The following is a 27,381-nucleotide window of genomic DNA, read 5'->3' as shown; positions in this document are numbered from 1 at the left end:
TTCTCTGGGCTTGCACTTTATAAAAGAAGCTTATGTCTTTATTTGACTTACATTTAAGACAAATAAGTTGATAATTTTCCTATGTTTTCTTCTATGGCCCAGTATCTCATGCCATCTTTGCTGTGTTTTACCTGCCCGGTGAGGTGTATTTCTTTATGCTAAAGCAAAAGGACAACTTCATGCATGAAGGCATTCTTTCCTGAAGACTTGTCTATATATCTGTATGGCTGTCGCGGCAAGTCTGTTATCAGGGCAGTAGAAGGGGAAAGGCAAGTGGATAATTGAAAGTCTGTGACAGTATGAGCATTTACAGCAAATGCTGGTGATACAGTGCAAAGGCACTGAAATATGTGGTCATCTCAGCTCTGTCAGGGTTTGGTAGCACAGCCACTTTCAGAAGGTATCTGCATTGCTGAGCTGGAGTGGAAGCAAGGGAGCTGTGTTTTCCGGCACTGCATGGGAACTAACAAAACCTACTTGGCCAGACCTGACCCTATACAGGGTTAACTCTTTGGTGTCTTCATGTATAGTGCAGTTAATCTGCAGCAAGGGCAAACTGCATATGGTGAAGTGAGAATTGAATGTATTTCTAGGGTAAAACAGAGGTTGACTTGCCTTAAATTATTGGCGTGTTCCCAAAGCCACTGAGGTCTTTGGGAGCATTTTCACTAAGCAACTCTTGTGATCTTCAGTGATTTTGCTAGAAATTGAGATCATGGATTGTGATGGGTTGACCCTGGCTGAACGCCAGGTGCCCACCAGAGCCGTTCTATCACTCCCCCATCCTCAACTGGACAGGGGAGAGAAAAATATAACAAAAACTTGCGGGTCGAGATAAGGACAGGAGAGATCATTCACTAATTACCGTCACGGGCAAAACAGACTCAGCTTAGGGAAAATTAGCTCAGTTTATTACAAATCAGCCAGAGTAAGGTAATGAGAAATAAAACGAAATCTCAGAACACCTTCCCACCACCCCTCCCTTCTTCCCGGGCACAACTTCACTCCCAGATTTCTCCACCAAGCCCCCCCAGCGGCACAAGGGGGACAGGGATGGGGTTTACGGTCATCACACGTTATTTTCTGCCTCTTCACCTCCTCAGGGCGAGGGCTCATCACACTCTTCCCCCGCTCCAGCGTGGGGTCCCACCCATGGGAGACAGTCCTCCACGAACTTCTCCAACGTGGGCCATTCCCACGGGCTGCAGCTCTTCACGAACTGCTCCAGCATGGGTCCTTTCCACGGTGTGCAGTCCTTCAGGAGCACACTGCTCCAGCGCGGGTCCCCCACGGGGTCACAAGTCCTGCCAGAAAACCTGCTCCACGGGCTCCTCTCTCCGTAGATCCGCAGGTCCTGCCAGGAACCTGCTCCAGCGCGGGGTTCCCACGGGGTCACAGCCTCCTTCGGGAACCCACCTGCTCCGGTGTGGGGTCCTCCACGGGCTGCAGGTGGAGATCTGCTCCACCGTGGACCTCCCTGGACTGCAGGGGGACAGCCTGCCTCACCAGGGTCTTCACCACGGGCTGCAGGGGAATCTTCGCTCCGGCGCCTGGAGCATCTCCTCCCCCTCCTTCTTCACTGACCTTGGTGTCCGCAGGCTTGTTTCTCTTACATGTTCTCACTCCTCTCTCCCACGGCTGTTTCTCACCCTCCCAACTTTTTTTTCCTTCTTAAAAATGTTATCACAGAGGCGTTACCACTATCACTGATTGGCTTGGCCTTGGCCGGCAGCGGGTCCGTCTCAGAGCCGGCTGGTACGGGCTCGCTCTCTCTCGAACACAGGGGAAGCTTCCAGCAGCTTCTTACAGAAGCCACCCCTGTAACCCCCCCCGCTACCAAAACCTTGCCACATAAAACCAATACATGGATCTTGCACTTTTTGAGCTATTTTCTGACTTGTTAATAATATTGCATCATAATATCTATATCTGTCTATCTGTGGCTTACAAGTACAGCACAAAAGTTATTACACACAGCACATGCACTACATGCAACATGGTATCTTAAACTGGAGGCACCAAGAAGATGTAGCTGGCATATCTGCAAATATTTCCTTGTGAAAATGTAAGTATTACAAAAATATTCTAGCCACAGTTTGATGCATTTTTGTCTGGAAATAGAAGTACTCATAGGTTACGTCCACAGTCATCTGTAAATGTAAATCTGCAAAAAGTTAATAGAAATCTAAGTGTGAATTCAGACCTAAATTGCTTCTGTGCAATAGCTTTGCTTCTGAAACTGCTGTAGTCATTTATGATGTTAACACCCCACAGCTGCTTGCCCTTACCTGGTGTCACCCCAGTCCCACATGAACTATAATGGCTGAACGTGGAAATGCTTCTGCTCTGGTTCAGTGCAGAGAAAAACAGGCTATTTTAAGGAAGGGCTCAAGGTAACCTTTTGTTTGCTGTAAAATGGGCTAAGAGTATGGTGCCATGTACTTAGTGCTTATATAGTTCTAAGAAATCTCTCTCCAGGCTTCTCGGTGGTTGTGTTGGAAAATATTACTGCTACTACTGGCAATATATAAAAACTCTGTTCCCCAAAAGAGTTGATTTTAGCCTGAATTAGCCTCTCATTTCCTTTCAGTGGATGGCTACATAAATGGTTGTGTCAGTAAAAATGGGATGGGGGTTGGATTAGGAATGAGCTGCAGGAGATGAAAATGGGAAAGGAGGATAGCTCTTGGAGTCCCCTCTGTACTAGTGTAATTGCAACCCACATTGAGCGGGTAGAAATATTTCAGTTAAAAATCACAGCCTTAAATAAACAAAGCTCCCTATAAAGCTTTAAAGTGCTGACCAGCCTTTCCTAATACATTAATGTAAACACTTAAAATATCAGTTTAGATCTGTGCAAAAGATACCTGTTTAGTCAGCTTAACTAGTGCATGCTTGTTGTTGAAATTTGCATTTCTTTATGCCTCATCTTGGACGACCGTAAAAAATGGCTACATGATCAGGCATAACTGTGAGGTCTAATTTAAGTTAATGCCTTTACTACAGTAGGAGCAGAGTAAATTAGGGTGGTTGATTATGCTTTTTTATGTTATTGCTGATGGTTAAATTCACAGCATAGCAGTTACTGTTAGCAATTGAGCTATGGTATGCTGTGCCTGGTGAAGTGGAGCATATTTCAGAGAAAGTACTTCTGGACCTAAAAGCCACAGTATCTTTCGAAGATATTGTTCTACTAACCCTCTCCAAGACTCCATATAATTCCAGGAAATAAACTAACAAAGATCAGACAAAAGGGTTTATTTTGGCATGAAAAGAGTGGAACATGGCTATTGGGCCAGCTGCCCTGGGTGGCTTCCAGGCTGGTGTGAACGGCGTGGGTACCTGACTCACCCGCCCTGGGATTTGTGAGTGAGGAGCGCAGGGGATGGGCACGGTGGTAACTTGCTGTCTGGAACCTGCCTGCAGCGGGTAATAATTGGTTCATTAACCAAAAGCTTTCCTAGAGATCAGAAGCCCAAAACCCAAAGCTGTTGTGCAGAAGTTCCTGTACTGTTTTTGATGGTTTGGTGGTTTTTAAATTACAGTGTTTCAAAATATTTCCTCTAGATAGCTGGTTAGCGCTACCAGTAAGAGCAAAAAAAGAGTATTTTTACTTAACACAAGGACTGTGTAATTTGTTCCTGAATTACTTTAATTTCTGGATATACCTCTGCCCTTAGAGAGGTACTTCACAGTGATTTAATTGTACTAGAAAAATTGGCTGATTAAAGCTTTCGTATTACTTGTCTAGGACTGTTGTAGTAATCACTGGGTTACACTGCATGGAAAGTACTTTACAAGCACACAAACACCACAGCTCCCTCTGCAAGAGGTGAAGAGGGTCCAACTAGGAATGTTTGATATGCTTGGAGGGGGGGGAAACATTGCCTTTGGTTTCCCCCGTGAAACGGTTTATTTTTGTTTAAATAAAGCTTGGGTTTGCTACCTAGTATGTGTATATGAGAAGTAATAATTGCAACTATTTTAGTTCTTTGGCTGTTTCAGAGATTTACACTCTGTATCTTCAGACAAAATGCTTTGAAACCCTAGGTAGAGACCTGAGTCTGCTGTGGGGTAGGGCAGAGAATCAAATTCTTGCTAGTACAGGATCTGACTTGATAGAGAATGTCAGCTACCAGAAAATAAAAAGCCAGTAGGGTGTGGGGGAAAATGCTTTCCCCCAAGAGGTGTTCTTCTGTTTTTTATTGTGGGGTGGAAGAATAGGAGAAACACATAAAACTGACAGATGGCTGAAGGAAAAATGCAGAACCTGAAAAATTAAAAAATTCTGCACTGTGGAAAAAAAGCTCAGTTTTCATATTTCAGCTGTGTACTGCAAGTATACCACTCCAATAGCAAGGCACAAGCCAATAGAGAGGTACTTGAGAGTCGTCATGGCAAGGGAGCTCAGCATTTTTAGCTTCTTTGCAAATAAAACTAAAAAAAATTGTAAAACTAATGTGTGTAGCCCTGAAGCTTTGCTGGACCTCAGTAACACTGTTGACTAGAAAGCACATTTATATTTCATTAGAATAAAGCTCTCATGATAAAGGTGGCCTAAGAGGGGGAAATGAGCTTGTGCACTTCTCTGTGGGTTATAAAAATGCATTAATATTGTTCTGGCTTAACCTTAGAAATAAATAGATTAAATCCTGTCTTCCTTGGTTTGGTAAAAGGTCTTGGGGAAGCAAGTAATTGGAGCAGAAGAGAACTTTGTTTTTAATTGTAGGCACTTGGCATTAGAATTGTTGTGTTTGTTTATACCTTGCTGGCTTCTGATGGCTTCCGCAAATGTGCTGGAACATAACAGAAATGCAGCCTCTTGTCTGAAGGTTTACAAGGGTTGGCATTTATCTCAATTGCTTGTCATGGCTCATGACATGTTTCTTATGTGTTAGAGATGGTAGCTAAAACAAGGATAAAAAGCAGCAAATAGCCTAAGGCTGGAGGCTTCAGCCTGTGGCGTAGCTACACAGGTACATCTGAACTGATCAAAATCTGTCAGGTAGATGCTCTGAACTGGTGTTAATCCCATCCACAAACAAGATGCCTTGCATTTCTGTGCATGAACCTAGTGCACCCCATGGCATCACCCAGCAAATTCCTTTAGCTTTATATCTAAAGGAAATTCTATGACTTTATTTGTGTAAAGGGCCATTAGTGAGAGCATGGCTCTGGTCCTTGTGTTTCTGAATACAGGGGCTAATTAAGAGAATAGCTGACAGAGTATGGAGGCGGTAGGAAGAAGGTGACTGCAGCTTCTCCCCAGGTGTTGTGGGAGCAGCAGCAGGGCTATAGGTGCTTGACCCTCCCACTGTGAAGGGCAGGACAGCCACAAAAGCCCTAGCACTTGTGTGTGGTTTTGCTCCCTCTTAAGAATCGTATTCAGGTTTCCATAATACTCCATAGATACTTTCCGTAGATACCTTTTAGTCATGCCATTCTTAAATTGACAAGCTCTATTGATTTTTTTTGTAAAAATGGGTAATTTACATTTAATTTATAATAATAAGACTTTTGCAATGTATTAACTTTATATTTGAGATCTTCTGGATTACCTCCACCCTATTGTGACATATATGTATGCATATCCACCCTTCCCCTTTTCTTTTGTATTGCTTCTGTCAGGACTTAACTGCCTATGTGATTTGCTTGGTATTTTTATTTTAGGGCAGACGATTAAATATAAAGCAGTCACTGGGGCTTGAGCTTTGCCAACATGAATGAAAAGCAAGCTGTGAACAGCTATTCCTTTTCCCAGCCACTGCACCACCTCTACAGCACTGCTGTCAGAGCTGATTGCGTGACTCAACTCAAACACACTCCAGGCAATGTCAGCCCTGTTGAAAACATGGGAACAGCCAGGCTGGGTCAGGTTAAAAGTCCATCCAGCTCCAATCCTACTCTGAGTGATGAGTAGGGGATGCTTAGAGTAGAGAAACAGAGCAAGTACGAACAGTCCTTCTGATGTGCATACTCAGCATCTACCAGTCTGTGCTAGAGGGATTTTGCTGCACCCACACTGTTGAGTTAGGTAGCCCTTGGCGGACCTTTTCTCCATTATTTTATCAAATTGTTTTTTGAGCCCGCTTACACTCCTGACCTTCATCATCTCTCGTGGCAGTGAGTCCCACAATTCATGTTTGTCGTATGTGAAAGTGTATTTTTTCTCGTTTGTTTCAAACACATTCCCCATGACCCTCACTCTGTTGTGATATAGCTCTTCGGTGATGGAAAGTGGTGAATAATCCATTTCCAGGTCATCATCATACTATTCAGGATTTTGTGCACCTCTGTCATACTCTTGAAAGTTGTCTCATTTCCAGGCTAAATTGCTAAATTGCCAAATCTATTCCATTAAATCTGATCATCTTTGCCACATCTATTACATTATTTTTGCAATGGGGCAAACAGAGCAGCATGCAGTACTGCAGAAGTATGTGCTGGAGTTGGCACAAAGTGAGGGTGGCAGCTTCTTATCAGGGTGGGGAGGTGGAGGGATGTGGGAAGGAGCCCAGTGAGACCCTTTTGGCAGCAATAAGCTGTTTTATCATAGTGAACTCAGGAAACTGCATCTTTACTATTCAGCCCTTTTCCCCAAGTAGCACAGATCCTTGTGAGACTTCTTGGTAACTTTACTCCACCATAACTAGCAAAAACTTTGTCATTTGGTGCTGTTTGAATGCTCCATGTTATGTCATTAGTTTTATTTACTTGTAGAACAGAGTTGTTATATAGACAATGGAAATCATTATAAATTTGAATTAGATTTGTGCACATACTGGAAAAATGAGGTTACAAATACGTGATCAAAGGTCATTCAAGAATGGAGCAGTCCAATATTGTGTTTAAACCTCAAGCATATTAACTACCCTTTGAATTTACAGGTTTTGTAAACAAGCAGATATACAATATCTTGTGTAAAGTGTGCACAGTTTATTATCACTTACTTTATGCCACTGAAAAAGGGCATAAAGAGGGATGAAAAAACTTGGTTCTGTTTACAGAATAAAGTGGCGGTCATGTGCCAGAGGTGTGCATTTTTCCTTGTGGAAAAATTGAGAAATTTTCTTTCAGCAGTTGTGCAAAAAAAAGGGTGGGGAAAGGTTAATATCAGTAGGGTCTTACTGCTTTTCTATGTTCCCTCATGTCTCTTTTCAGTGGATTTATTTACTTCACTTAAGAAAGACCTTATTTCATTACCACTTTCAATTCCTCCAAGCATCCACTTCTTTAAAGCAAGGGTCAAACTTAGCAAAATGTGTGGAATAAGTGTTCTTCTGCAAGTGTTACTAATAGCATTCATCCTGGAGAAATGGCCACTCAAAGTAAAGGTGCAGGGGTGTCATGGTTCTGGTAGGTCTCCGTAACTTTATCTTTACTTTTTCTCTGCCCATTGAAATGTGGTTTAAAATAAAATTTGCACCTGCAAACGTAGCTAGGAATATTTTAAAAGTTACATTCTGCTTTAAGGATTTCATGCCTTGAAGTAAGGGAGGTACTCATGTTGGCTTCTTTAAGCAATCCTTCTTAAACATTTTATGCCTTACTGAAGGGAATGCCCACTGCTAGGGACTAATGTCTTGTTGCATCCCATGGGATTCTTCCACTACTCCTGATATCAGGTATACCAAGAAACCTGCAGTGCTTGAAAAGGATAGGATCACACCCCTTCCAGCCCTGGGGAATGGTGCTCATTGTGTTGGCTAGTCAGGAACACTATGTGTAACACACACACAGCTCTGCTGTGCCATGGCTGAATCGGTGGCCACCTGCTTTGTGCCCACCCTGGGCAATGCTGGGGGTGGGAAGTGCCCTGGACAACATCAGTGAATGGACTGCACAGTTATGCTCACCAGCCTTTGTGTATTCAAGAGCTGAGGTAAAGCAAAATGGACTCTGAGCCCTGGAAAAAGAAGGAAAAGAGCTCCAAAGAGCTCCAAAGAGCTCTCTGGTGGGAATTACGCTGAGAGGGATTTTGGCAGCTTATGGTCTGGTTTTTGCAGTTACTGCAGAACTTTGGGCATAGTTCTTTCTGGGCGATCTATAAGGCACTCGCATAGAAGAAATGGGCAGTGAGGAATAGCTGTGTAGGTGACAAATGTTTCGCACATACACAAAAAGGGGTTGCACGGTAAGGTTGGAAAGACAGCAATTGTGCAAACAAACAATTCCCAGGTGAATGTTTTGTTTCAAGTGCTTTGGGAGAGGCATTTACAGAGAGTTCACAGAATTTATTTATTCAGAGGTCTCTGTTTCCTGCTCTTTTCCTGGCCATGCCCAGAGGATGTTTCCATGGAATAGAGAGTGGTGGTTCGCTTTGCACCAGCCTGTTCAGCAACTGCCCATACCTCCTTGTCAGATCAGTTCCCAGTCATCATTCTCCCTGTCCCTGCTGATCATGTAATGGCCTCTTCTCCACCCTTCCAACATCTCGTTTCAGGCAACACTGCTATAGATACATTGACTGCCACTTGATTTTTTTTTTAATTTTAAATATCACACACCTGAGAATGACTGTCTAAAAGCACTGGGTTAAATATTAAATCTTTCTGCATTCAGCCATCGAATGGTTTTCCTTGAGCTGCTGTTGCTACAAAGGACATTGCTTTTGTCTGTTCCTGTAGTAATCCTACGTAGTTCACAACTCATTTTCCACTGTTTTCTCCTTGATAAAAAATGATATGATTTCCTATGTTCACAAAGTGAGAGTAAAATGTGGCTTTTCCTTTGTATGTATTACGAAGTGCCAGACATTGAAAACCAAACCTCCCCTGGCCACATGAATCAACAGTAGTTGATTATCTATTAGGAAATGCCTCCCTTGTTTAGCCAGAGGTGTTTTACAAATTATGTTCTTCTAATGCACCACCACCTTGGATGAAATATGGCCTTCAAACCCAGATGAAAGGCTTCAGTTCTGATAAATAAAATAAACAGAACTTCCTAACAAAACCAGTTGTATGATAATGTGAAAAGAATGGCAGCAAAAGCTCCTGGCCATAATCTGACTGAGTTGGGAAATATTGGTGGCTTTACTTGGTATGCTCATTTTTTAATTTACAATGGCTATATAATGTAGGCGGGCCTGAGTCTTGTTTAAACTGAGGTTTGTCCTTCCTGTGGTCATTCAGATGCAGTGGAAAGGAACGGCGCCTTAATGGTGTGTGGATCAGCAAGACCAAATCTACATCTGTCAGCCTCCTTTCTTACCACACTGGCTTTGCTCTGTTTAGATTGCAGATTCCTACCCTTGCTGTTATCTGTTCCTTTTGATAAACTCTGCAATGAGGGGAAATGTTTTTGCATCATTTTCGGGAGTCCTGTTTCCTATTTGAGATCTGAGAAATGGCTTGTAGCACTAGGACCCCTGGGAACTTATTCTTCTGCGTGGAAACTAGACCAGCATAATGAGTACCCTCTGTGCAAATTCAATATTAGTTCTACACCTAAGGTCAAGCAGAAGTTAATGACCATTTTTTATATACAGAAATCAGTTATGAAACCAACATTACATTTCATGCTTTTGTCATTTTAAAACAAAGTAAAATGCTGGAGTAATTTATACTAATTTGATTTAAACTACAAAGCATAAATATCATGAATCCCAGATTTGAGAGAAAATGGCATCACTGTCACTTGTGCAATAGTACATTCCCCAATTTACAAGCACCTTTATTCCATCCCATGCTTGCTGTGCTTTTTTAGATACAGAGGTGCTGAACAATGCTGTAAGCGGGAGTCTGTCTTTAATAATTTTTGCATTTTCTTTGTTTCTTTAATTAGCTGATTTACTCAGCTGATTGCACAGCTGTCTGGGCAACACCCCCCCAGGGGCCTGCCAACTGTTTCAGAGATATGTAGTGTACTCAGTGAAGGGAAATCTGTACAATAATTTGCATATATATATGCAGAAATAGTGGGAAGGAATGAGAAAGCTCAAAGGCAATTTTTTTATTGCTAATAAAAGGAAACATGTTAAGGATGAGCTTAAAAAGCTTTCTCTTTTCAGTAATTTCTGGGAAAAGATTACATTTTCATGGTAAATAAGGAACCAATTCTCAGTTGGAGGGTTTTATTCCTGGGATTATCACTGTCTCTTATATGCAGCTTTTGGGGATTTCAGAGGTATTCAGTGCTCGTTGGTTTTCCCCTTTTAATTGGGAAGTACGACTTGGAAAATACAGGAGTATGCACGAGGACCTGGTCTCACTTAAAATGGTCCCCAAATCTGAGGTTTGTAAAGCATTTACTTGCTGCTCATTTTCCTTTCCATTGCTCAGCGCTAGTGCCTTACGTAACCTAGAGGATCTGGCTTTTAGTTTCCCCAGTGGTATCAGTATGAGCTATTAATTTTTTTCCACTCTGATAAATTAATAAACATCAGCAAACATTATAACACTGTCAAACAGCTCAAAGCTGCCATAGTAACCAGCCTCTCTAGAGCTCGCTGTATACCCTCCACAAAGAATAACAAGGGATACCACAAGTTCCATTGTTCAAAATAACAATAAAGTTTTCAAAAATCATGAAATTAGCTTAGAATGATGTGATGTAAAAAAAAATGCTTTTTTGCTGTTTGTTTCTGAAAAGCTTCATGCTAGCAACTTCCTTTGGAAAAAAAAAAAAAACAAAACCAAAAAAGAAACATGCCTCTCAAAAAATTTGAGATATAAGAAGAATGCTAGAAGTTGTGAGCTTCCCAGAAGCTGACGATAAATCAGCTGGTGCAGGCTGTTGGCAATTCAGAGCACTGGAGCCTTCCTCCGGGGAATATTCTTGCAGATTCCTGAGGTCTTTTCAACAGTGATAGTTTGACAGGGACAGAAAAACAGGCTATAACCATCCAGCAGGGATGAGACAGTGAAAATCTGTTGGCTTGTCAAATAAACAAAGTTCTGTTCAGAAGTAGGCTCTTTGCCACTTCCAAGGTGGTGTGTGTCTCCTGTCTGTAGAGGGCACGTAGGTGCCTTTTGCTTACTGGCTAGAAAAAGGAGATGCATGTATGAATTTTGATCCCACAGTACTGAAAGGATTGAAATCTTACAAAGGGCAGAGTGGTTTATGTTCTAGGACGTTAGCAGGTTAAAGAACAACACTAAATAATAAATGAACATCCTCATTTGAAACGAAGGAGCGTCACTGAAAACGTGAGGGCCATAGCCTAGGGGGTGACCAAGCTTTGTATGGCGAGCAGAGCTGCCTCTGAAGCAGCTGTGGGGACAGCCAACTCCTCATCCAGCCCGGGCACAGGTGGGCAGGGGGAGCCTGGCAGCGGTAGGGCAGCTCGGGCTGCTCCCAAGGCTATCCCTGAGGGTTTGCAACATGGGAAGCAAGTTCAGTCTTGGGAGCAGCCTGGGGCAGTGCAGAGGTCAACTGCACATTTGCCAAGGGCGACGTTTAGGGGCTCCCTGCCCCCAAAAGGCAGGCAATCCTGGTCCTGCAGTTGGACTTCGCAGCAAGCTCAAGGGCTGAAGCTGGAGTTGTGTGGCACAAGGGGTCTGGCAGCAACACCAGCTTGCGAGGTGCCCTGTCCCCTTCCCTACCTGCTGCCTCTGTTCTCAACCGGGTCATCAAACCGAGCCAGGTTAGAAGTAAGCCTTTGCCAATCCCCAAACCCCAAATGCTTTACGGTAGTACAGAGAGGGAATACGGTACGTAAGTACTGTAGGGTGCTGTACAGGTGTGGGACAGCCAGCAGTGATGGGGAGCTAAGCTGGCTTTCTGTCCTGGAATGGCCATGTGGGTGCCACCCACAGCGAGTTGCTTACGGATGGACAGCTGTCCCTGCCTGCTGTTCAGCAGCAAAATGGTTAACTGTGATGGCAGTCCTCTCTTAAGCAATTAAATAATTAGCTTTCAGAGTTAACACCCTATTAAGCCAAAGGGAGGAAGTTCACACCTCTCCTGGTGTTATTGTTCCAGTCTGGCTGGCTGCTGCAGCAGAATGACGCTAGTGCCTTGGTTTGTGTTGTGAAGGTTATCTTTGCAGCCAGAAGGGGTAGAAAGAAGAAACTTAATTTACAGAAAAGGAAGAAAGCACAATACAGCAAAGCCTCTGGGAAGACTGCAGTGCTGTGGGTTCCAGGAGTTGGTTTATGTGTGGATTTTTTTTGTTTGTTTTTAGCTGTCATTTCCACTTTCAGTTGGGTAAAAGATTCTGCTATGTTGAATAAGACAAAGTATTAAAATGAAATAATGTGCATTGTATTATGTGACTTTTTATAATCTTGCACAACAAACGTAATTAATTTACTTTCAAGTTTGGGGGCATACAGAACAGCATATCATGAAGGCACTGCTCTGTGGGTAACCTTGGCACCCTTGGTAGGATTCTTCCATAGGCAGGAGAAGGTCTATAGTGCTGCAGGTGGCTGTTGTGACCCTCACTGCATGCCAGTCTGTCTAGCTAAGGTGAGCCCTTCAGCATGTCTGTAATGTTCCATGCTGGAGGAGGACAACTCCCTTCCAGTGTCTTAAATCTACATTAAACTTTGTAGCGTGGCAGTAAAAGTGGGGAAGCACCATCAGTCGGTAATGGTGACGTAAAGGATGCGCTCGGTTCCAGTGTGAGCGATGGTCACGTTCCCTTTCCATTCACACCCCTGTGTGATGGCTGATTCTGCTGAGGTAGCTAGTACAAAATTATTTACTTTTGTTTCTTGTTTCTTTGTTATTTTTTCTGCTGTTTTAATGAGCTGAAATGGGATTACTAAAGGACAAGGCTCTCCCCTGCAAGAATTCTCCCCCGCAAGAATCTGCTAGCAAAATCTCAGCTTTGGTCTGTGAGGGCACAAGGAACTCAGATCAGATGATGGCCCTTGTGATCCTTAAGTGACCATAAAAAATCAACATCCTGAATTCCCTAGGCTAATTTGCAAATGGACACATTTGAACTGCACATTAGCAAGCTAATGCTCATTTAACATCTTTTCCTTTCATTCATGGTGACCTCTCCTCCAAAGGAGGAGAAATGCTGCAGGTAGAAAAGGGAATCGGTCACTCTATGGCTTGGGTTTTTTTTTTTTTCATTTTTTCCTGTGTCTGGTCTCAAGCCTGAACCCAAACCTAACATTAGGTACATATAGATCAGGGTGAACCACCTTTGTCTCTCCCTGGTGTTGCTGCTTTGTAAGAAGTGCCGGGGTGTTCTTATCAGGGAGCAAAGCTGGGTTTACGCTGGCAGAGAAGTAAGGGTCTGGCCCAGCTCCAAAGTTCACAACTTTTTTGTATGTACATGTTACAGTTTTAGGGAATCATCCCAGAAATAACACTCGCCTGGGAAATACTTTCCCATCCCACTCTAACCTTCCACTCACTTTTCCTATGGTTGAATTTGCAACATCAAGTCTTTTTATTAAAAAATAAATGGCCAACTGACAGTAAGTGGGAAATTACCCTTGAATTCTTATATTTTATGACAGAACTTCTATTGCGTGCACAAGAACCCACGAGGGCAGCGCCTGAGCCAATTCAAGGGGTGTCTGTGAGTTGTTATGGGGTTAGGAGGCAGACCGTGTAGAAATACAGCAACTGATTTCTTATGTGTGATGATCCCCAGCAACATAAATTTCTGAATACACTGGAATATTTTAGGAAATTTGTGTTTTTTCTGTATTTTATAGACAAAACATGTAGTAACCTTTTCATACAGAAACCAAGAAAATATATTTAAGGGTTGTTATTTGTCTGTGTGGCCACTTCAGCCTTCAAGGGACTACATTCTTGTGATGGAAAAAAAATGTATGAGATAGTGTGATTCCTTAAGTATCGTTCCCTGGGTGTAGTTAAATGGTTCAATTTTGTCTGGTTCTTATGGGTTTGGATAAGAGGCGGAGAGGACACAAAAATCAAGTTTGTGATGGAAATTTCATGAAAAAGAGCCTGACTGCTCCCTCTCTCCCAAGAGGGCTGCAAGAACGTCAGTGTGAGGTCTGGGTTTTTTTTTTTTTTTTTACTTTAAGAAAATATTTACTGGTTCTTTTCTACATTCCTTACACAGTCTAAACAACATTGAAGCCAAGGAGAGCTGGGTTTGGATTATGAACTTTTCCAGCTTTTTTAGAGCTGAGCAGTGAAAATGCTGATAAAACCAGCTTTTTTTCTTTTTTTTAAGCTGTTCACTTAGAGTACATCTAAACCGAGGTCGTTTTCTCATCATCTTTAAAATTGCTCATGCTAAAATTGTTCAACACCCAAGGATACCTGTATCTGTTGGGGTCGTGGTACCGTCTTTCTCTTTCCCTTTGAGCTAGGTAAAAGATACTACTGCCCTCAGCCCCAGGTGTTTGCTGCTTGTCACTAGCTCCCCAGCCAGATACCATCCCCTCGCTAATCTGCCAGCCCAGGCAGGTTAGCAACAGCATGCTGCTCCTCGAAGGTCTGCCTGTTTGCTTTGGTTGAAGATGCTCTGGGGTTCTTGCCCTGGCACTGGGCAGAGAAGGGGACGCTTGTACCAGAGGCCAGTGACAAGAAGCCGGTTAGCAGCCATAACCTTTTCCCCTGGCATAGCTGTTTGCGGAGCTCCCATCTGCTGAGGCTTGTCAGAAAAGCTGGCTGGATCAATGTAAATCACTTAAACGTGGACCCGTGGTCTTGTTACTAGCAAGGTGCCACTCCTTTAAATGCCATGATTAATGGCTAGCGTCTGTGGGGATATTCTGCCCATCAGTGGCTACAGCAAATTGATTTCAGGAGAAATCAGAAAATTGAAAGGAGAGTTGGGGAAATGTTGTGTTTCTGCTAACGCAGCCACAGGCTTAAGTGATTTGCAATTGCTCAAACAACCATTTTTTAGCATCTTTAGTGCTTGCTGGCATTGGAACGTTCCCATCTCATGCCGATTGCTCTGACTAGCATTCGGCAAATGGATGTTCTGAATCCTTTGTGTCTCCTGCAGTGGGTGGAACGGGGTCGTGTGCGTGTGGGACCGTGCAAGAGGATGAGGCAGCTCTTGGGGAGGAAGGCTGGGAGGTGGGTTACAAGGGAAGGGACTGCACAGAGCCCCCAGCCTGATTGGATGGAGTAGGTTGCCTTGGGAAATGCTGACCTGCACTAGGAAAGAAGGGGCCACATGGGGCTGTTGAGGCAATCGCTCTGGTTACTGCTTCATTGGGTTGTTACTTTTCCAACCTGGGGGAGAGATATGCCGCAATGTCCCAGGCACGTTTTGATTTTGCCTAGCTTTAAATGCTGCTGGGATATAACCCCCTGTTACACATGGTTTCTGTTATAGCTATAGATTGACGCTGTGCTTTCAGCATTCACCTTGAATTTCAGAGCTTGGCTGGTAAAGTGATGTCAGCAAACTCACCAGTGAAGATTTATACCAGACCTCTGTTTTCCTTTGATAATGGATTAAAAAAGATCCCTGAATGGAATAAACTGTATTGACAAAATGACTTTTTTGTCCCCTTTTACAATTACGTTTTTATTACTTTTTTTTTTCTGATAGCATAACTGTGGTGAAGAAAGAATTACGCCCTATACGGCATAACAGTATCAGCAGAAATCCTGCAGTAAAAAGAAAATAAATCCATATGCTTTATTTTAGAGGTCAAGAACAGTCTAAAGTTACTTTTCTTTTAAGTTGCTGGATGCTGCCTAAAGGTTCGGCTGCTTTTTGTCTGCGCCAGACCCAGAGTACTCGCTAAGACACACCAAGCTAGAACTCATGGCTCACATTACATGTATTAGCTCAGCCATGGTAGCCTGGTTGTATGTCTAAAGATTCAGGCTGAGGGTTGAGGACGGCTTAGGTGAAGGTGGCTGATGAAGGTAGTACTGCTACCTGTACAGATCATCTGTTCATCAGTCAAATCCTGGGCTGCCTCAGCTCACAGACACAGTTTTCAGACAAAACAGCACTAGTGATACTTGTCTTAAAACACAGTGTTGTGAGCTATGGCAGTTCAGGTGCAGCCTGACGAAGAGCTCAGGTACCCAGGGATGAAGGAGAGAGGAGGTGGACAGGAGGAAGCACACGAGCTAAATGCTCCTGCCCATCCATCAAAGCCATGAGCCTGGCATTGTTCAGGACGTGGATTTGCCAGCTCTATCGCTTCGAGGACGCTCTTGTCACAACTGCTATGGCTACACTGGCAAGTCATTCGATGTATACACAAGATTGACGATATTTGAGTATGGTGCTTGTAAGTAAATGAGTACAGCTTAACGTAAAGTCACTTCTCGTGTTTCATTGGGTCTGACCCTCCTAACCTGCCATGTATTGCATTTCAGAATGGCTGAGGGCTTAATGTCCCACTAAAATACAGTGGGTGGGCATGTTGACTGGAAGGGTATCTTGGGCTATAGTTAGTAAAACTACCTATAGGTATAGCTGTTTGCAATATGGAAATCTGATGTGTGTCTTCAAAAGTGGTCCATGTTTCTTTAGCTAGGTAAACTGATAACTCTGGTTTCTGCCCATCCAAAGCTTACATGTTTGATCCAAACTTTTTTTCTTTAAAGTCTGACAAAACCCGCTGGTGTTAAGCAATGTTAATTGAGCTAAGTTACTGTTTTCTTTTATTGTGCCAGCAGCAAATAACCTTCAATAGATCATCTCCTGCTACCATTTATTCCAGAGATGACTTTCATGGATAGTGGTGGTGTTTGTTAAGATTGAGATCACTTTGCTAACAAAGAATTTTCCAAGGCTGAGATGAGGGATAAATCTGCTTATTTTGTTTAGTCTGAAATGACCTTCTGCAATATAATGGAAATAAAGGGATGTCTGATTTCTTTATGAGTCATCAGGCCTTGTTATAATGTATGGAAAAGTGGAGTTTCCTTAAATGCCACTGTTTTGTCAGGACTAACAGTAGCAGGAATATAACTATTTAGTACTGCATTTTACTGCCCAGGAAAAATAAAGTATACCTTATTTAGGATTTGTCCAAACCCAATAAGGAATACCTTATAAGATTTGTCCAATACCACTCAAGGAGTTAACTAGAAAGCTAAACTTGGAACGAGGTTTCTTGAATGGTCTTCCTATTTGATCTAAACTAGGCCATGCTGCTTTGGTGCTTGTGATTTGGACCTGCCAGCTTCCAATACATTCCCTCTTTCTTATTTTAGCAATTCATCAAAATGAAGAAAACAGCAGTCAAGAAATAAGAGGACTAGAAGAGCTCAAGGATACCTCTGATGCTCAGGTAAATGTGTAAGATTAATGGCATCTTGGGGACTTTTTCAGATCTATGAGTTGAAGGATCTGCTTTCAATAGCTCTGGGAAATGGGTTTTCTCGATGTTCTGTGCAGAGAGCCCGTAGGAAGGAGAAAGTCTGCTGGATCTTGTCTTATGTGACTATTTAGAATAAGATTGATGATTACTCTGGGAATTAATCCCATGATGTTGCAATTGGACAGCATTCTTCAACTATCTCTCTGCTCTTTTTAGATAATACACACAGCATATAGCAGATGTGAAAATAAAATGAGATGTGTTTTAGGAGGCAAGGGCATGTGACATTTTGATTGAATTTTAATCATTGTAAGTAGACATGCAGTGAAATGAGGATACTTAGTAGTCACTCAAGTGTAAGCAACAACCTTTTTCTTTCCTTCCCTAACTGCCCTCATTTACAACCAAAGCACACTTTTAGACATTTCTCAGAAGAAACTTAACTGCCTTTTAGAGTATTTTATTGTGGAATTGCTTACCCTTTTTAATTCTGTGAATCTTTCTTTATTAATCTCCAGTTCATTCAATCATTCAGTTCATGCATTCAAACTGTGCAAGAGTAACTATATCGCTCATTGTATTGGTACTGATTATTGCTTTTAATTTAAAATTGATTTCTCCCAGTCTTGACTGTTTTTTTATCTGCTATTCTTCTTGAAAACCATATGTTTCCCACCAGTTGCCACCTTTTCTCTTTCCTACATATGCAACTTGAAGTTCCTGTCTCTGATTCATCTCCTAACACCTTGCCGGCTCAAAAGCTGCATGCAAGAAAGACAGGATTTGCACTTATGTCTGTGAGCAAGCCTAGCTGAAGGGGTACTAGCCGTGTAGCCAAGTTAGCAGCACCTATGTCTTTCTAAAGGTAGGGGCTGCCTCGATGACAGTGAGCCCAGGAGGGGCTGCAGGCAGGCCTGGGCCATGGCAGACACCCGGAGAGTGCAGGCAGAAGGGTTGGGGACCATGCAGACATGCCTACTGCGTCAGTGTGTAACTGGGCTTTTCCAGCATACTCTTCAGAGTCATGCTTAAGCAAGATGTTCAGAAACGGCCTTTTCTTAATTGCACACAATTTCACATATATGAAAAAAAAAAAAAAAGTGTAGTAGGAGCCCTAATGTGTAAAAATTTTGTTACCTGACTTTGATTCCTAATTCATGTCAGTGTGGGGTTGATTGCAGAGCTATAGAAAACACCCAGGGGGAAATAATGACCTCACTGAATAAAAAGTCTGGCTTTCTGTTTTCTTTTTTTGGGTTTCATATATGGTCAGTTCTATTTGATTGTTGTCGTTGTTCCTACTTTTTGAAAATGTTTATTCACATTTATGTCAGAGATGTAAAAAGAAAGACTACGACGTGTTCTCAAAGCTCCTAAGTAGCCAGCTAATAAGATTGCATGGGAAGATTATAAAAACCTGTAAGAATTTATTATTGGGATATTGATCTGCTCAGCTTATATTCGGCTGGAAACCAACTTCTAAAATTTGAAAAAATTTGAAATACATTTAAAATTAAACAATTATTAAGTGAGCAGTTAGCAAGTGTTCAAGTGCCCAACTGGAAGGAGAGCAGGAGTGTTATCAAAGCACCTGTTGCTCCAATTTGTTTGTCAGTGCCATAAAAATGACATCCTGCAAACGCTGAATATGGTTTGGTTTAAGGGTATGAATAATTTTTTTTCACTTTAGTGTGATTTTGCATGTGATTGGAGCAAAGCAAATGATCTTTCGAGGCAGTGGCATATGGTTTTAAGTTTTCAGGTTGATCAAAGGTGAAGCCTGTAATAATTATATTGTTTTCACCAGACACAGAAGGAGACAGAGGTGCAGTGGGAAAAAACCAAACCACCACAAACCTCTTCTGTTAGCGGAGTTGAAGGGTGTGGTGCCTGCTCTAAACACTGCTCTGCGGGATGTAGGCTTGACTTACATTGGAGTTAGTTGACAAAACTGGTAGAAATGTGGAAAAAATTCAGTAGAGAGATTTTCAAAAGCAAGCATGCTGTAAACAATGTAAATAATGTAAAAAAATCCCATCCTGTCTGCTTAGGGCTGTCTTACTTCACCTCCATGTCACTGCTAGCATATTCATTTATGGCCTTTGCAGAGGAAATATTTTCCAATGGATGTGCTGAAACAGAAAATGTGTTGTCAGCATCTTTGGTTTTCCAACCTCAGTAGTGACTAATTTACTTTCCTTCCCATTAAACATTTTTATTTCATTTCAAATATTGCATAAACACCTTTAATTATAGTAATTTTGTGCTGTGAATGGTAGTAAAGCCTTACTATAAAGCTCCTACGTTCTTTTATCATTCATTAAATTAAAGCCAGTTAAAATATGCAACTTCACATAAGTTAGTACTTGTATGTCTGTTGGTGTACATGAATTAGAGGACTAAGCACCAACATTTGGGCATGCGGGATTTTGGAGGGTGTGTGCCCGCAGAAAATACAAATCGAAATTGCACTTTGCAAGTAGGACAGCTTGCCTTTACCTTTTCATCTAACAAACAGTTTCAGAGGTATTGCTTGAAAATTAAATTTATATTGACAAGTGAAAATGACCAGTAATAGGAGACTCGTATCAACATCTTCCCAACCAGCTTTTAGAAGCTGTCATCAATTAATTAATTAGTTTACCTGGATGCTTTCTTACAAGTATTTAGCAGAAAGATATACAGTGGAAAGTCAGCACAATTGAGGAAATCAGAATTAAAAGTGAGGGTTTCATATTTTTTTTTCTTAATTACGAAAAAGCATGTTTAGCCTTTTGTATTTCAAGTGCATTCTTTACTCCCAGAACCAAGCATATTTTTCAGGTTCTCTGCAATTTTTTAAATTAAAGAATAGTTGTGGGAGGAGGGGACATGTTAAAATGTGAGATTTCTTCTTGGTGGTTATTTGAAGCAGGACAATATGATTCTTTAAGGAAATTGCCAGTTTGAATACAGACCATACTCGTGGCAGGGCTGATGGGCTTGTATCTGGAGTTACTTCTTCCCTGGAGTGCTCATCCATGCAGAAAGCAATAATATGCTCTGTGTGAACACAGGTAGAGGGCAAGGGCTGAAAGAGAGCGAGGCCCATGTGTTCAAAAAGTTGTCTTTCTCCAGGATGTTTCTTCCACTTGAACATACCGAAGCCAACTGTTACCTTAAAACTGAAGTCCCCCTTCCTCATCTTAACAGAAGTGGTTTTAACCATTGGGCTTTGCTTCATACACTGACGATCAATAAGCATTTGTTCAGCAGAGTGAACACTGCATTTCTGTCAATGTCCATCTGACATTTGACGTACAGGGACTTGTAACCATCTATGCCACTCATAGGTCATGGTCTGACTTTTCTGGGTGCAACACGACGGTATGAAAAGTGCCTCCATAGTACTAAGATCCCAGATCCAGAGAGACTGTAAATCTTTATAGTCCTGAAGACCTAATAGGCCATAACACCCAGAGTTGTCCTTAGGCTGGGGGGATTACAGCGCACAGATGTTACACGCTCTGCTAGAAGCGTCGTGAAGCCATGAAATAAGCAGGTTTGTCTCTAGCTGATGTCCCCCAGCCATCAAAGTGTTGTGAAGTGCAGACATCAGACCTCAGCCAAGTCTGTGACAATTGCCTAGGTTCCCTGTGTAAATTACTGGAGAAAAAGGAGAATTTTAGGAATCAACACAGGTGACCTTTTTTAAATGTCTACTATAGAGTAAAAAAATTTCTCAAGTACCTCTTTTTCTCTATTGATTAAACGAGTCTGGACAACTAATTCAATATATTCTTCCACATTTGATAAAGTCAGTCTCACTCCTGATCTGCAGGTGATAACAGTGTGTCAGAACTGGTTTATAAATCCATGTCCTCGATTTAGAATATAAGGAGCTAATCTCATAGAAATTGTAAGGACCTTCAGGTTAGGTGCTGCAATTCCTTATTTTTTTCAGTGGATTTCTGACCTTTGAACCAGTGCGTAGGTTCCTTATGTGGGACAGCTGGGTTCTCAGGAGGCTGGGGACTAAGCACAGGACATGCAAAGCACAGGCTGCATCTGAATTTTTTTCCTTCTCCAGAGCACAAGTGCCTGATGCAGGCTTGTGAGGAGATGCCTTCATCCAGACTGGAGGAATGTAGGCATGTAAAATTTCTTTCATATAATTCAGTAAGGATGACTCTTTGGACTTGGTCATGGAAACAACTTTTTTCCATTAGCGTTAAAGCACTTACTCAGAAAGTGAATTTGTTTTCCTCCTCAGCTGAAGAAACCTTAACCCACATTTTCCTCTTCCTTGGAGAAACCAGTGGACTGTAGAATGGTTTGGGTGGGCACTCTCACACCTCCAGCTGTCATGGGCAGGAATTTCTCAAGGCCAAAGGACTGGAGCCTGCATGGCACTACGGGTTAGCGGTCAGGGCACCCCTGGCTTTTGGTCCTGACTCACAAGATGTATTGTGAATTTTGGAGCAGATACTGATTCAGTTAAACTCAGGATGAACAGCAGAAAGAAAAGGGTGGAGGAAGTGGGGAAAAAGGTTTATTTGCAAATCGCCTTCAAAGTCATATAGCAATACCATAGCCATGCCACTTGCCTGGCCCTCCCAAGGCATATGCTGTTCCCATCAGGAAACATCTGGGCTAATAAAAGCCATGCGGTGTCATGGAGCCAGGTCTCAATTACGCAGAGGCTATATCCGTGAAAAAATCATGGACAGTGATATTAGCCACTGACTTTGCAGGAAGCAATTTAGCCCTCATCAGCTAACTCTGTGATGGGTCTGGTATGCCTGCGTGCAAGCGTGAATCTGTCTTTATATATATATTTTTATATATATATATATATATATATATGGCATTTTTATAAAACAAGTGCTGAATGTTTTGATGAAACACTATTGGCATAGCTAGAATAACTGGCAGAATATTAGCCAAAAAAAAGTTCTAACATAGTTTTTAAAGCAAATCTCATTTTCTTCCCTAAACAAAATCAGGAGATATTGATTCGTTATTTACAGAATAAATAAATGTGGTGCAACTGCCTTTTAACTCTTGAGGCTGGCATACGTGAAAAATGGTTGGAGAGGGAGCAGAGGGAGTTGTAGCCTGTTATTTTTAGGAGTGCCTTGTGTTGCACTTCATTCTTTTTCCAGGGCTGTTCCTGGCTAACTTTCCCATGAGTTTTTAACCTCTTGCTCCTGTTCTCTTATGTAACAGGAAACAGGCTGACAGGAACAAATAAAACACAGCGTATCTGATAGTCACACTCGGAGGAGCGGTTGATTTAGTTAGCCCTGCTTTCATTCCTCCAAAGTAGATACATTTGGAGACTCAGATGTGCCTCAGCTCCTCTCCAGTTGTTTCCCACGAAGCAGCGACTTGTTTGTGTTCAGCGAGCAGCATTGAAGTACCGCAAATATGAGAAAACTGATACATTTCTTTTAAGGTTGAAATTTGTGGCGGTGTCATGTCCTGGGATTGTGGATTTAAGTATCTGTTTGCTCTTTCTCCCACCCTTAAGGCAGGGGTTTTGTGCAAGCTTCAGGGAAGAGATGACATCGGAAGGATTGAGCTGGTCCAGAAGCTGGCGAGAGAAAACTGCCAGTTTTTGCAGGCGGATAGAAAACCACTGGAGAAGGCAGAACAAGTAAGACATTTCTTGTTTGGGGTTTTTGTTTCTTTCTGGTAGGGGAGGGAGATTTAGGTCACAAAACTGAAATAGCAAAGCTGATGGTCAGAATCCAGGGCACACATTAGTCGTGGAGCTGCTGTAGCTGGCTCTCCTCTGGCATTTACATTTCTCTGAAGTGCGTTCAGTTCAATAATTGTCAACACACTTAAATTATTATGTTGTCATTAACTGTCAGTTACTCTTATTAATATCTTATACACATAGGAAATAGCAGGTGATTTCAGGATGCTTTCTACCACATTGTTATTAGTGATTATGAAATATTTGGGTTTTAGAGTGTGTTTAAATAATGTATAAGGTGTATGAGTGCTTCAAGTGCTTACTTTAAATTGTCTTAAAATTACTTTGCTGCTGGTATATTTGGATGCAAGTATTGGCTGGAGCTTTTCAGTGTGAATTAAAAAGAGTGGTCTGGATAGGGAATTCAGCAGTTTCTTTAAAAAAATGTGTTTTCAACCAAAAGTTACGCTGAAGAAAGCAGCATTCTGTTTAATGATTCTGAAAGCACTTATTCAAATGTTAATAACTGGATTGAAAATGCACTAAAACTTGACTGCTCTGCTTATAGCACAATGTATCCTAATTTTGTTCTCCTAGTAAAGATTTCTGTTCTGATTGCATATTCATCTAAAGGTGCCCAGGATAATAACTGCAAGAAAAAACAAAAATCCCACCTAGTTCTTATGTGTCTTGCTATTATGTATATGTAATTTATTCCATTTTCTGCTCACAGGACAGTAGAAAAAAAGCATGTGCTTTATTAAAAAAATACTTTTCAGCTCATCTGCAAGCTCATTCCTATTGAAGTAAGGCTGCACAAAGGAAAAGAGAAAGATGAAATCTTATTTCAGAGCTTCATGCTGTTCTGTTCAGCAGCGTATAAGGTCTAGTCTGGTGTAGTTAAATATGTAATTGTATCAGTAGGTGCGCAGGAGGGAGGAGGGTAATTAGCCAGGCTCAAATCCCTGAGATTGAATTGTTCCTCAGCTGATCCGCTAGCCATCGACATCTGGCAGAATTTCCATATATCTTTAAACCGTATCAGCAAAGCGCAATTAAAAGTTTAGGTGCTTAAGTAAAGAAGATTTTAAGCCAGGGTAGGTTTCTAATTGTGTTTCAGGATTTGGAAGCAAGATTACAGATGCTGTGTGGGCATAGGGGAGAGGGGAATATCGGGACTGATACTCCAGAAATTCAGTGGATATTTTTGCTGCTTACTCTGGTCATTGCAGAGGGTGCTGTGGTGTCAGCTGCAGCTCTGTAGCTGCACAAATTACAGTACAGTTCCAAAAATGGAAAGGAAAGAAGTGCTCAGCTTTTCTTCTCCTTTGAAAAGTATGGTACTTAGCAATTGCTGCTATTTAGGAGATGAGTGACTTCAGTTTAGCAGGAGCTAGAGCAAGCGGCTCATATCCATACTGAGTGGCATAACGCAGCAGTTACTGCTCTTGGGCAAGGATGTGCCTTTAGACCGAGGAGGTGGCAGGAAAGAAGAAAAGCCGCGTGAGAGACACTCAGCACAGGTTGTTCCTCATGTGCCCTTTAGTTCTGGGTGGGGAGTGTCTTACAGATAGTGCTGGCGGTGCGCTGCTCCCCCCGATGTTCTGCAGGTTGCTGGTTGTTGTAGGGTGGGGGGTGACGTGGCTCTTCCCTACGGTCCAGGCGGGCCATGCCCAGATGTGAGAGGCACTTGCAGTCCTCGGTGTGGGTGTATTTGCTAAGCCCCCAACCAGTCTATTGATTCCATTAGGAATAGTCACCAAGAAGGCATTACCGAACGTGGGCAAGGTCTGTCGTAGGGTTCTCAGTTTAGCTGACTCAGGTAATTTACTTTCGCTGGAAAAATCCCACACTTTGCTGTGGTGGGGGCAGTGGGTCGCATGCGTTCAGGAAGCTGTGAGCTTCCATCCCTTCCTCTCCCTCCCTTCCTCCCTTGTGGTCTGAGAGCTGCTCTGGCGCATGTCCAGGTGGCAGGATTTGGCTGGCTGGGCAGTTTGCTGCTCCGGGCAGCTGTTGCCTCTCTTCTCCAAGGAGAAAATCAGCAGACTGGATTGTACTGAGTACCGCTCAGATGTGGGCTTTCAGACCTTCCCACCTCATCCTGCTGCTACAGAAGTGATGGCAGATTCACTGGCATCAGCTTCCTGCCCAGTCCCCTTGTGCTCACTGTAAATGTTAGAGGAACAACATGTTCAGGGTGTGGTGTCCTTACAAAATGATGTGTGGCATGCCCATCTTTCTTTTTTTTTTTTTTTTAAATTTTTAAAAGCATAGCTTAATCTTACGTTCCTTTCTTAGAAACACAGGGTAATGGGCACTCGATGTAGGCACTAAAATGGAGCAGCTCTGCACATTCTCCGCAGGACCCTCACTTCTCAGCAAGTATCCTTGCACTAAAGCTTTCACCAGCTTTCCCTCCCGGGGAGCTCAAACTGTGCTTTCGCAGATGATCTGCCTTCCTCAGAGGGATGACGTTTGGTCTGTAAATGAGATGCCTGAACACCCTGCCAGGCTCCTCTCCCTGCACTTGGAGAGCCGGCTAGCCGGGCTGGCCTCCTGGCAGCCCATCTTGAAGCAGAAACGCTGCTGTTTTGCAGGGCTGTGTGTTTCACTCGGCCCAGGGCGATGTCGCAGTTTGAGGCTGGGGTCTTTGTAACCCGCCTGGAAGTAAAGCTGCTCTTTCCAGTATGGTCAAGGGGGAATTTTTGCCTGAAGCAGAGTTCTGGTTTGTTCTCCTCTAGGAATATTGAAAAATAACCCCAATTTGAATGCAGGGTTAGAATTGTGCATATGCACAATTCCTCTCTACGAGTACTGCGTCCCACGCACGTAATGGGAAATGGAGTTGGGGCTCCTCTGGTGCCATCCACTGTGTTTCTAAAGCAGGTCTCTTCAGATTAGCACAACCTCACACAGTTTTCCAGCATTAACAGCAAACACAAATGTAGTACGATTGGGCTTTGCTGATTCTTGTACTTTCCTTTGAAGAAGGAAGAGCTGTCAGCCTAATTGAAGAATTTTGTACCCAATGACCCCAATAGCTTTTTTCCTGTACAGTCAATGAGGTGTGGAGCTGCCTAGAGAAATGACCCTCTTTGTGTTCCTAGCATTCTGAGTGTGATGGGGAACTGGGCTGTGAGGAGGACTGGTGAACCCTCCTATCATTCAAATAGCTAACGACCATCTTTATCTGAGCTTGAGGACAGAACTTCCTGACTCACACAGGAAAAGTAGATGACGTGGATGTACAACACTCTGGTCTTCCAGAGGTTTTGGGGAAGATAAAATACCTAATTGTATTCTTCAAGGTGTGGTGTTGGAGGCTGTGGTCCGTGGCCCACAGTAGGCAGGTGAAGCTTGGATTGGTTTGGGTCTCTAGTTCAGAAAGAGATGAAATTTAATTATTTTTTCTCAGAAAAGCAGATGGTCTGGAAGAGGGAAAATATGGGACAGCTGGGTGGTTCACTGGAGGAAAAGCTCAGTTTGGAGCTATGGTGGCAGAGGGAAGGGATTCCTTCAGTTTAGATGTGTTCTGGAGAGTGTAAATTGGGGGATGTATGTGATGATTTTGTACATGCATACATTTTTACTTTATAGTTTTAAGCACCCAAGTCAGAAAGACCATACTGCTTTTGTTTCAGGTTTCTGGTACGCTATCATTTCTCTTCAGATTTATGGTCTGGATAAAAAAGTGTTGTGAAAAAGTCCTATAATTTAAAAAGTTTTGTGCACAAGCTCTAGTATATGTGAGCTGCTTATTTGTTTCCAGCACTGCAAATGTGCTGTGATCAGGTTAGGCTGGTCTATTGGAACTCCAGATTGTTCTCCTGTAGCACACAACGCCAGGTTCTTCTCTGGTGAATATAATGTTTGCAAAGTGCTCTAACTGCATAGGTGCTCACAGACTTGTAGAGGAAAACAAAAAGTAAATTATAGTGATTTTTTTCCCCATTCCTACATGCTAATGTGTTAGAATAAGGTTCTTAATTAAGGCACTGAACCTACCATATGTGTTAGGTTTCCTAAAACTTCAGTTTTGCTAATGAACAGAAAGTAAGTAGTAGTAAATAGCTTATAAATAGGCAGACAAGCTTTTTCTCTGTGCTGTTGCATTCCTACAATGAGATTCAATGTATTGATAAATAAATAAAATGAAATGGCTGTCTAAAATGCACAGAAATTATTTAAATACCAAATGTGGGCTAGAGTAAAAACAACTATGCAAGCTTGCAGTTCTAATTTTATCATTACATGCAAATCACACTCATAAGCCTAGGGAAATGTAAACCTGGATATTTGTATTTTTATGTTATTTAAATATTTCTTTTGATTAAAACAATTGCTTTGACAGAAGATAGATGAAAAATCTGTATTTAAATATTCAGCTATAGAATGAGCCTGCTTTTTTGAGGTTTGCTTACTGTTAGTATTAATTATAATATAGAAAGCAAGCTCTGTATGTAAAGCCATTTGAAGTAATTGGTCATAGCTTTTTCTTATTCAAGCATA

The 27,381-nt window shown here is 42.2% G+C and overlaps 1 protein-coding gene across 2 annotated transcripts in view; it reads left to right on the top strand.

The window, feature by feature from the left end:
* RAPGEF5 (Rap guanine nucleotide exchange factor 5) overlaps positions 1 to 27,381 on the top strand; it is a 166,675-nt gene that overhangs the window by 47,355 nt on the left and 91,939 nt on the right. For both annotated transcript variants that reach the window (XM_075050588.1, XM_075050581.1), the window contains exons 8-9: positions 17,083 to 17,159; positions 22,702 to 22,827. In XM_075050588.1, the coding sequence (XP_074906689.1) occupies positions 17,083 to 17,159; positions 22,702 to 22,827 (203 nt within the window). The remainder of the gene's footprint in view (positions 1 to 17,082; positions 17,160 to 22,701; positions 22,828 to 27,381) is intronic.

Source organism: Buteo buteo, chromosome 2, assembly GCF_964188355.1.
Source record: "Buteo buteo chromosome 2, bButBut1.hap1.1, whole genome shotgun sequence".
NCBI classification, from domain to species: domain Eukaryota; kingdom Metazoa; phylum Chordata; class Aves; order Accipitriformes; family Accipitridae; genus Buteo; species Buteo buteo.
The sequence above is the reverse complement of the archived record's forward strand: the minus strand, read 5'-3'. Positions and strand labels throughout refer to the sequence as shown.